The sequence below is a fragment of the Saprolegnia parasitica genome, assembly GCF_000151545.1.
Source record: "Saprolegnia parasitica CBS 223.65 unplaced genomic scaffold supercont2.110, whole genome shotgun sequence".
Classification (NCBI taxonomy): Eukaryota; Oomycota; class Saprolegniomycetes; order Saprolegniales; family Saprolegniaceae; genus Saprolegnia; species Saprolegnia parasitica.
In genome coordinates, this window is record NW_012156504.1 from 52,318 (window position 1) to 62,445 (window position 10,128).

General features: G+C 57.2%; 3 protein-coding genes across 3 annotated transcripts; 2 read left to right on the forward strand and 1 right to left on the reverse strand.

Moving 5' to 3' along the window:
• Nucleotides 1-1,649: 1,649 nt before the first annotated feature.
• On the forward strand, nucleotides 1,650-2,738 carry SPRG_13882 (hypothetical protein; the record flags this gene model as incomplete). Its single annotated transcript, XM_012352911.1, has 1 exon — nucleotides 1,650-2,738. One exon carries the CDS (start codon nucleotides 1,650-1,652, stop codon nucleotides 2,736-2,738), a length of 1,089 nt encoding a protein of 362 aa, XP_012208301.1.
• A 313-nt stretch (nucleotides 2,739-3,051) lies between these two features.
• Nucleotides 3,052-5,199, forward strand: SPRG_13883 (hypothetical protein; the record flags this gene model as incomplete). Its single annotated transcript, XM_012352912.1, has 2 exons — nucleotides 3,052-4,591; nucleotides 4,640-5,199. 2 exons carry the CDS (start codon nucleotides 3,052-3,054, stop codon nucleotides 5,197-5,199), a joined length of 2,100 nt encoding a protein of 699 aa, XP_012208302.1.
• A 187-nt stretch (nucleotides 5,200-5,386) lies between these two features.
• Nucleotides 5,387-7,009, reverse strand: SPRG_13884 (hypothetical protein). The gene has a single exon (XM_012352913.1). The coding sequence runs from the start codon at nucleotides 6,957-6,959 to the stop codon at nucleotides 5,484-5,486; it is 1,476 nt and encodes a 491-aa protein (XP_012208303.1). The 5' UTR covers nucleotides 6,960-7,009; the 3' UTR covers nucleotides 5,387-5,483.
• Nucleotides 7,010-10,128: the final 3,119 nt, after the last annotated feature.

Consider the following 10,128-nt stretch of genomic DNA (forward strand, 5'->3'; position numbering starts at 1 on the left):
GCTCGGACAAGCGCGGACACTGCTGCAAAAGGAGGTTGGCGACTCTTTGGCCTTGGCCGTCGACCATGACGTCGTCCTCAAACGCGAGATGGATGTAGCTGAGCGCGGGCCCGATGCTGTGGACGAGCCTGGCCAGCGGCGCCGCCTCCCGGATTGCATCCGTGACGTCAATGCACAGCCGCAGCGGCAGCACCTTGGCGAGCATGGCCAATATCTCGGGCGATACGTCTACCTCGCAGAGGATGAGGTGCGGCCACTCGTTGTAGAGTGGTCCGGTGGCGCCATCGCACAGACGTCGATCAACGCGCTGAGCGCCGGCGACCAGAGCGAGCGGGGCACCGCGTCGAGAAAGCTGGTTAAATCGTCTCTTGCTTGCAGAGCGATGAGGCAATCGCCTCGAAGATGTGGGGCTGGAGAAGCCCGTCCGGCGGCGTCGCGCGGCCTTTCTTCGTCGTGCGTCCTCCTGGCATGCTGGGACAGTGCACTTTGCTATCAGGAGCAAAAATGATTGGTGGAGAATTACGGATAATGCACCAATCATATAGGTGGAGGATAATGATGCGCGTTTGCTCTCCGCAGCCTCGACCCACGCACGACCACTATACCGTAGTTTCGTCGTCCTAAGAAATTGGACATGACGAAGAGTGCCATCATCCTTTTCGAATCGACCAGCATAGACTGCCCATATCAACAGCCATTGACAGAGACGCCAGGAAGTGCAAACTGGCTTGACACCGGTTGCGTTTGTAGAAAACCCAAGGGCGTCTGGGGTTCGTAGCCGGTGTTTCATACCGGTACTACAGTGTGAAGCAGAAAGATAGTTTCATTGCCACTGGACGCGGGTCCGTGTCGACTCAACAGTCGACTCTATGCATACTAGTACATGTATGAGTTAAAGCCACTGCGCCAGTCATGCCGTAGGAGGATATGGAGGCTTGCGTCCTCGGCCCACACATGCCCGAGCATGGCCAACAGTGCTCTTGATGTCGTCACCGAGCCACTGCACATATGGCCGACGCCTTGCTCTAGAACTGTATCAATATACTTTTCGTTCATGATTGCTTTCAGACCTATGGTACCAATAACCGTCGTTTGCCATAGTACTGGTTATTGGTAGAAGCACACGTGGGCGGCTCGATCAAGATGCATATATTTCGCGCCATTTGGTGGTCCAAGGTCATGTTACGTGATTAGTGCACTGAAAATCTCGTCTGCCATCTTTCGCCCACGCCAAGAAAACGATTCATTTCCATCGGCTTGTCCAATGTGCGGCTACGGTGCGTTCCAACGACAGCTGTTTTTGGTGGCGAGAAATCTCGACGTTTCGTAAAAATCCAGAAATGGGCGTCCGTTTTCCCAGTTCCTGTCGACATTTTGCTCTACATGGTCAATTCGATTCCAGATAAGTCCCTTTCTTTTCAAAAAGTGCGTCATTTCCGTATCCAACGTCGTTTTGTCTTTATGCCTTTGCATGCAACGAGTGGTATCCAGCATCGATCCGCTCGTATCAATGAGCAGGTGGTTTGATTTACCTACGCCACCTCGCACCGCATGGTCTCTCAAACTGTGCATCACCTTCGAAACCATGGACATCCAGATCTCTCGTTCGCGTCGTGCCGCATCCAGTATTCATTTTCATAGCGGACACGATGCAGCTCCTGTATTCGCTGTGCGCGCTGCTGTCTATCGTTGCCGCCGACATCCTCGACGACCTCTACCGCGAGCACAACGCCCAGCGCATCCATCACAACGTCGCCCCGTTCGCGTGTCTCGATACGCAGCTCAACGCGCTCACAGCCACCCATGTCGCCGGCCAAATCGTCGCCCACTCGCTCGACCACACCAAGCTCGCCGCGCGTTGTCACGCCATCGGTCCCGACGTCGTCTGCGGCGAAAACTCGGTGCGTGGCAAAGTCGCCAGCGCCAACGGCATGGTCATGCACTGGATGAACTCGACCAAGCACCGCGCCAACATTTTGAACCCCGATTTCACTCGGGTGGGGTTCAGCGTCCAGAAAGCCAATGCGTCCGACGAGTGGGTCGCCACTGCTCTCTTTGCCACCGGCCCGGCCAACTGCAGCACACGTATAAAGGATGACGGGACCAGCATCGGTCGCGCGACGACGTACGGCGGCGTCGATGGCGTCGATGTCAACAGCGGCAACTGCGGCCTCATGGACTGGATCGAGAACGCCAAGACGTTCCATGCGGCCATCAACCAGGCGCAGTGGGCGTCCGGAACCAACTGCGGCCGGTGCGTGCAAGTGACGTGTGTCGACGACCGGTGTCCGACCAAGACGCCGGTGCTCGGTCAGGTCTCGGACCAGTGCCACGGCTGCGCGGATGGTAGCTTGGATCTGACATTGCCGTTTTTTCAGAAAGTGACGGGCGCGACCACCGACTCGTTTGCAATCTCGTGGCGATTTGTCGACTGCCCAGTCTCTGGCGGCGTCAAGGTCTGTGCGAAAGCGGGCAGCAACCCGCACTGGCTCGCGCTTCAGCCCGCCAATGCGCGCCATGGCGTGGCGAAAATGAGCATCAACGGTGCCGCGAGCAACCTCTTCTCGACCAGCTCCAACTTTTTCTTTATGGCCAAAGGCCACATTGACTTTGGTGCGGCCAAGGTCGAAATGACGTCGATCGCTGGGGAAACGATCTCGGCGACGGTCTCGCTCACCGCCGGTCAGTGCACCGAGCTGCCGCACCAGTTTCAAGCAGCACCCGACAACCGCGCCTAAGGCCTCGATGCCTCGTTGGATGCATAGCTGTACCAATCAATATAATAGTTTGTCGTCCATACAGATCGATGGACCGCCCGCCCCCGACCAGTGGACGACGTACGGATGCGCGAGGACCTCAGCTGTATCGTAATCGACCCCAATCAAATGTGGGATTGGTGTATTTGGATGATTTCCCGTCTCTGAGTTGCCTGTCTTAAGACGCGTGATTCCAGTCTATCGATTACAAAATATATATAGTTATAATTATAGAACGCAACTTGGCGAACGTGCAAATGGTTGCAAATGCAAGCAGTTCACCCCATCCCATCGCATGACCGCCGCAGCGTCCTCGTCGCCCGCCCGCGGCCTCCGCCTCTCGTACCTGCGCCACTTTATCAACAGCCATGGCGGCGAGGCCCGCTTTGCCGGCAAGACGACAGCCCAAGTGTGCTTTGAGTTTGTCGTGCCATTGACCAAACCAACCGAGCTCTCGCTCGTCGACCACGTCGACAACGACCCAACGACCGCTTCGTTCGTTGCGCCGGCCAACTGGTATGTATCGCACGCCTGGCAGTATCTCTTCTTGGAGACCGTCGACAGCCTCGAGCGCTTCTTCGCCGACCGCGGTCTCGCCGACGACGCGGTCATTTGGTTTTGCGTCTTCAACAACAACCAGCACCTCGCGAGCTCGTACCCGTTCGAGTACTGGTCTTCTACCTTTAAGAATGGCCTCGCAGCCATCGGCAACGTGGTCATGATCATGCACCCGTGGAACGACCCGATCGTGCTTCGTCGGAGCTGGTGCGTCTTTGAAGTCTACGTGGCTGTGACCATGGGCGCACGCTTTGAGATTGCACTGGCGCGGGATCAAGAAGCCACGTTTCTCAACGACATGACCGACGAAGGCGCAATCCATCGCATGCTGGCGACAATTAAATGCGAAAACTCCGAGGCGACCGTGCCAAGTGACCGCGACGGTATTTTTGATTTGATTCGCGCCGAGACATCCTTCATCGCGGTCGACCGGCTCATCTTTTCCACTTTATCCAATTGGATCAAGTCGACGCTCGAGACATCGATCGCGTCGGCGGCGTCACCTGCTGAGAAGGCAGCGCGGTGGCGCCATCTCGGCCACATCTACGACCGTGACAACGACGACGTCGAGACCGAGCGCTGCTTCCGACACGCCGTCACCTTGTTTGCGCAAGCCAACGGGCCAAACGATCTCGAGACGCTCCGGACGCAGTCGGAGCTGGCATATTGCATCGCGCTTCAGCGCAAACCACAGCTCGAGTGGGAACCGCTCTTCCTCTCAACGCTGTCCGCGCTTGCGGATCTGCTCGGCGCGACGCACAAGACGGCACTCGTCACCCGCTTGCGCCTCGCGGTCGCACTTTCCTGGAACGGCGACCACCACGGCGCGCTCACTGTGGGTCTTGGGACGCTGGACCTCCAGCGCGCTACGTTTGGCCTCCGTCATTGGCGCACGGCCGCCACGTTGAGTGCGATCGGTGGTGCGTACAACCAGCTCTACATGTACCGGGTTGCCGCCCGCTACCTCCGACGCGCCGTGCTTGTGCAAGAAGAAACCTTTGGTCACGACCATACGTCGACGCGATCATCGGTGTCACGGCTCACGAATGCCCTTTTGAACGTGGGTGACGCCGTGCGGGCGGTGTCCATGGCCAAGCGCCTTCTTGCGAGCAGCGAGCGCACTCTGGGCCCGCTCCACGACACGGCAATTGTTGACAAGATCACACTTGGGATCGCGCTTCTGCATGCGGGAAAGACCAACAAAGCCCAGACACTATTGACGACGCTGGAAGCGATCGTCGAAGGCCGGCCAGAGCTGGCCGCTCGCTGGCCCTTCGGTACGTGTGGGTCTTGGCTTCGTGACGTTATCGTACGTGTATGTCTAGTGCTCGATCAGATTGCCCTTTCATTTTGGTACCAGAGCCAGTACGAGCAAGCCACCACCTACTTTGTACGGGCCCACGATCTGGCGCCTCAAAGAAAAGAAACGACGTGGCTCTTCTTTTTGATGGCGACACGTGCACCTGAGACGGTGCCCGAGAGTCTCGGTCGCATTCAGCACTATCTCAAGTCGACCGACGATTCGACGCCCGAGACGTGGCCAGCGAACTGTATCGTGTGCGGCAACGTGATTGTCGGTTGTGTCGTCATGTGCACGGAGTGCCCCGGCGGCATCTTTATATTTTGCACCCGCTGCCTCGCGCGCAAAGTCGCCCGGCTCCAGACGCACTGCAAGCACGACCCGTCGACGACAACATACACGACAACGCCGCCCCCGCGCCGATTCTTCTTGGAAAAAGACCTCCTCGAAGCCTCGTACGACCGCGCCGAGACACTGTGGACCGACTACGCCAGCCACTGCACCAAGTACAACGTTCCGTTGCACGAGCGCCTTCGACGGACCTCGGTGCCCGTTTTGAACCGCAGCTGGCACCCAATGCTCTAGTTGATATACCTCTTCATGTTGGTCATGACTACTTTTCAAGTTATTCCAGTTGACCGACGATCAAATGGTGTTGCGCGCGGCTCAACCTGAGGATCGCACATGCTGCGCACGGATTGGCTGGTCCGCCATGGTCCGCTATGATTGACCGACCCACTAGGTTCTAGCTGGGTTCTAGCGGGTGGGGCTGGTAGGAATGAATATATATTGGACTGTTTTTGTGTTACATTATTGTCGGATTGCTTGGCTCGCATGGGCGTGTCGATTCGTCGCTTGGTGTCGACTCGTTACTCAAGCTGCACAAAAGCAACGACGCAGGGAGCTGCCTCGCGTGTCGGTGGCAAAATGTCGAGCTCGTCGAGCAGCGCAGTATACGTATTCTGCAGCGCAGCTGCCAAGTAGCCTTTGTCGCAGGTCACCGTAAACGCTTGTTGGTTGTGCTCCAGAAGACGGCGGAGGCACTGCACGACTTGGACGGCGGTGGGATCGCACTCGCTAAAGAGAACGCGCCGCCACTTCAAGAGACCTGCGCCGAGCGCTGGAGCAATCGCACGCCACATTGCATCCGTGAACGGCGGGAAGCGCAGACTCAAAAACGCAAAATTAGAGCACGCGACCAGCGCCGTCACCATCGCGCGGAACACTTGTGGAGGAAGGTACAGACCAGCGAGGTCGAGGCGTCGAAGCGATGGCCATGCCGGGATGCACGCAACAAGTAAAGGAAGGGCCGTTCGAGGTAGATTGCACTGCCGCATCAAAACGTGTTGCAGCGACGGTCGCTGACTCATGGCAGTGAGCAACTGCACCACGTCGCCTGGTGCGAACTTGCCTTTAGACACGTTGAGCGTTTGCAGGTGCGGTAAATGTGGCAAGAGCTCAGCGATCGCGTTCGAGAAGAGCGAATGGTTGCCCGACAAGTCGAGCGTGCGCAGCTGGGAGGTGTGGTGTAGCGCAGTGAGGCGCGGTGCGGGCGTTGGGCAGTACATGCCCCACACGAAGACGCGGAGGTTGGGCGGCAACGATCGGCCGTCCAAGAGACGCTCCGAGAGCGACTCGGTGTGGCTCACACGAAGCTCGACCAGCGAGACGCATGTACTCAAGGCGTCGCAGAGCGCAAGTGCATCCGTCTCGCCAAATGGCACGTCGTCGAGGCGCAGTCCCCGCGCGCTGCCCCGCTCAAGCCACGCAAGAAGCTTCTCCATGCGCGCTCCCTTCAGCGATACTCTTTGCAGCGCCAAGAGCCGCAGCGAAGGATGGGTGAGAAGATCCAGAAGCGGTTGCACCTGGGCGGCATGGACAGCGGCGAGGACGTGCAGCTCGCGAAGGCGCGGGCAGCGGCGGCCAAAGTCGCGTACCCAGTGCGTCCATGCATGATCAATCGTCTGGGCAGGGCGAAACTCGACTGTCATTGCAGTGATCATGGCCACGAGCGGCCCGAGGTAGACGAGATCGGTGCCCGCGACTGCCACCGCCGAGAGCGACGGCTGTAGCGGCAAGAGCGCAGACAGATTCGCCGGGGTCGATGCCAACGCTGGCGCACGGCGCAGCACGATCGTCGGCCAGTCCATAAGTAGAGACGCATCGGGCGTCGTGATGAGGGCCTGCAAGGCGACGAGCGCCGGCGACAGCATGGGCGTGGGCATCGCGGCGAGGAAGGCGTCGAGCGTGCGCTGGTCCTGCACGAAGCGCGCGATGATATTGAGCGCCTCGGGTACCAGTACGGAAGGCGGCGCGGCCTTGGCCCGCTTCGAGTCCGGCGTCATGCTCGTCCGGTCGCAAGATGCGAGATGGTACCGTTAGATACGCTTTGGTTTTCTTACATGTGGCACATGCCGCGAATAGAACGACGTCTTGCCCGCGTGTTCAACCTGCTCGAGTTGATACCTGAATCATTGTCCACTTGATAATGGTAATCGCACGTCTGTACGAAGGCTTTGCACCGCGATACACTGTGTTGAGAGACGACTCTACGCCTAGTGGTGGGGGTATGCCTCGGCGTCCCGACGCGCCTGTTGAAGGAAAGGCGGGCGCAACAATGTGGCACATGCCGCATTTAGGCTTTACCGATGAATGCTCCGTTGTTTTCTGTGTCCTTGATGCATCTACGTGTATCGACAGCAAGCCACCAGTGATAATATCGTTGCAGGTAACACGATGCGATGAAGCGCCATGAGGCTCGTTCGCCCATTCTCTCAAGGCTGGTACCGGTTGCTGTTGATAAACCTATAGAACCTTATATTGTATGGTGACATCGAGTTTCCGAGTCAGAGTGACAACCATATGACGATATTTGTTTATTCGTACGTGGGGAACATGCATTCCTATTTTTTAAATGCAGCTACAGTCGATGCTGTGTCATTAAGTAAGTAGGTGTGGGAAAATTCTTCCAAAAGAAGTTCTTTCCCAAATGATGACATTTCAAACAGTTGTTGCTGAGACGGTGGGATTTCTACCTTGTTACAACACCTAACCGAAAACGAACTGATCCACACCTCTCTATATTTTTCATTTTTTCAATTTTTTCTGGTCCACAATCGAAACTTGCGGTATCAAACTGAACGAATGGTGAGACAAGGAGGAATGGGATCGTCGTTTGGTCACAACAGCATCATACGACGGCTCTGCGTCGGTCGAGCAGACCTGGGAATTAGACCTGGTGGGGCTTGGAGCCAAGGGTCAACCTTGCACGCGCTCACCTGGCTTCGGCATGGCTTTCGCATGAGGGCGACTTGATCCCTAAAAGCTTGCGTGCTCGATGGTACCGAGCACTTCGATCGCGCGCAGCTTGAAAAAGGCGACGGCCAAAAGCGCCACACGAGGCTCGGCGTCGATAATTTAGTGGGGACCAAGTCTCGTGGTGTTGCATGTTGTCGGGACGGTACTGAGCCAACTAGAGTGGGAGTGTCCACAAATGACATCAACGCTCGACTCGCGGGATAATAGTTCAATGTTTCTGAGACAGTTGCAACCGTCCAAGAAGAGATTTAAAGCTGCAGAGTTCATTTGGGTAGCGTTTTTCCAACACACACAAAGATGCATTCAAGACCTAACTTAGCACTAGTACAAGTGCTGGCGGAGGTGGACTTTGAGATTGAAGCGTACTGCCTCTCGCTGGAGTACCAAGATGTGTGTAGTTGCCTTATTATCGATTGATCGGTATTGCGTTTTTTATAGCAATAAGTCTCGTGCCTCGTACGAGGAGACTTTATTTTTGAAGCAAATGAACGACGAAGAGGGATCGTTGGATTTTGAAACGATGCTGCGCGCGGGTGACGCCACGTCATGGCTACGGCGCAACTGTCATACGTGGCACGCCCAGCGACCAGATTTGGGTGCTGCGGATGCTCACGCGCGTGATCGGATCTGGGCTCCGCCACGTGCCTTGGCACGCGCCTCGTCAATAACCGGTTGCACTCGGACACTTTAAACCTCCTCAAATGGCTTGATTGCCCAAGTCGGGTGTGCAGGCAGTGCACGAGTCTCTCTGCGGCATCCTGCGATGCTGCCCTTTTTTGTCTTTTTCTGGCTGTGATGGGACCTATAGTCGATTTCGAGAATGCGAGACTCATTTACGATTACAAATATAATTACGTCTCTACTACATAGCAGTTGTTGTTGACGTTGGTGGTGGATACACGTAGTTGGGCCAGTGAACGCGTGGGTGGGTAGGGTCGTCTTCAAAGAGGCGAGTGCAAGGTCGGCCGTTGTCCGCGCTGAGAAAGCGCCCGATTGGCCGCGACGCATCCAAATGGAACGCGTCATTGCACATGAGGTCCCATGCGATCCAGCCAAAGAAGAGACTGTGCCCCACGTCGATGGTCGTGCCGCTCGTGTAGCTACACATGTAGACACAATGTGAGCCTTCCATACCAAATATAAGTATATCGAGATAGAAAGATGGACGTACGTAGAGAGGAGGTCGATGGCGGCGTCCGAGAGGATCGCCTTGTCGGCAAGTAGCTGAGTGAGGAGGTCGCCAAAGGCAATAAAGTCGGCCATGCGCGTCGATGCTGTGAGCGGTACAAACGCGTCGGTGCGGGCGAAGACGGCGGTGGCGTCGTCCGTGATGACGACCTTCTGAAGCGAGAGAGACCCGTGTGCGACGCCGTGGGCGTGGAGGTAGGTGAGGCCGAGGAACACCTGGGACAAGTACCACGCCACTTCGCGCTCGTCCAGTCCAGTTGTCTTCTGGATCGAGCGCAGCGTGTGGCCGCGAAGGACCGGCGTCACGACAAACGCGGTCGTTCGCGTCTGGAACCGGTACAGTGTCGGCACCAAGGTCGCATGGCGCAGCGACGAGACGTCGATTGCCGGCGGTCGCGCTGTCGCCTTGACGGTGGACTGCAGAGCGTAGTAGGCGCCGGCGTCGGTGCCCGTCAGCTTTTGCACGAGGTGCACCTACCCAAGTGTAAGCACCTGCGATCAACCTAAAATCGTAGTAGTCTTACCTGGTCGTGTGTCGAGAACGGCAAAGTCGCTGGCCCCAACCGTGGCGGCGCGGGCGTACGCGTACTCTGGAATGTACAGTGGCCATACGTCTGGATCGTTGGCAAAGACGCGGGCTTGGAGCAGCGACAAGTCGAACGCGTCGGTCGGGACGTCGTCGAGCTGCGGCGCGTCGCTCGGGTGTGGCACTGGCGTCGTATCGAGGGTCGCCCAGTCGACGCCAAAGAAGAAGTCGGTCGCCATAAAGTCCGTCGCAGTGCTCTCCTCCGTCGCCGAGAACAAGCTACGCATCGATCGAGATGAGACAAAAGAGATGGCAAGGAGACGACGTACGCAAGGCAGAGGTCGCGCCCGGCGTGTGGCAACCCGTGTTGAAAGCACGTCGCGTCGGTGAGAAACGTGGCTTCGGTGAGCGGCCCGGCGCCGACAAAGAGCTGGTACACCAAGAGGCCCAACGCGTGCCAGTCGACGATCGCGTCGTCGTTG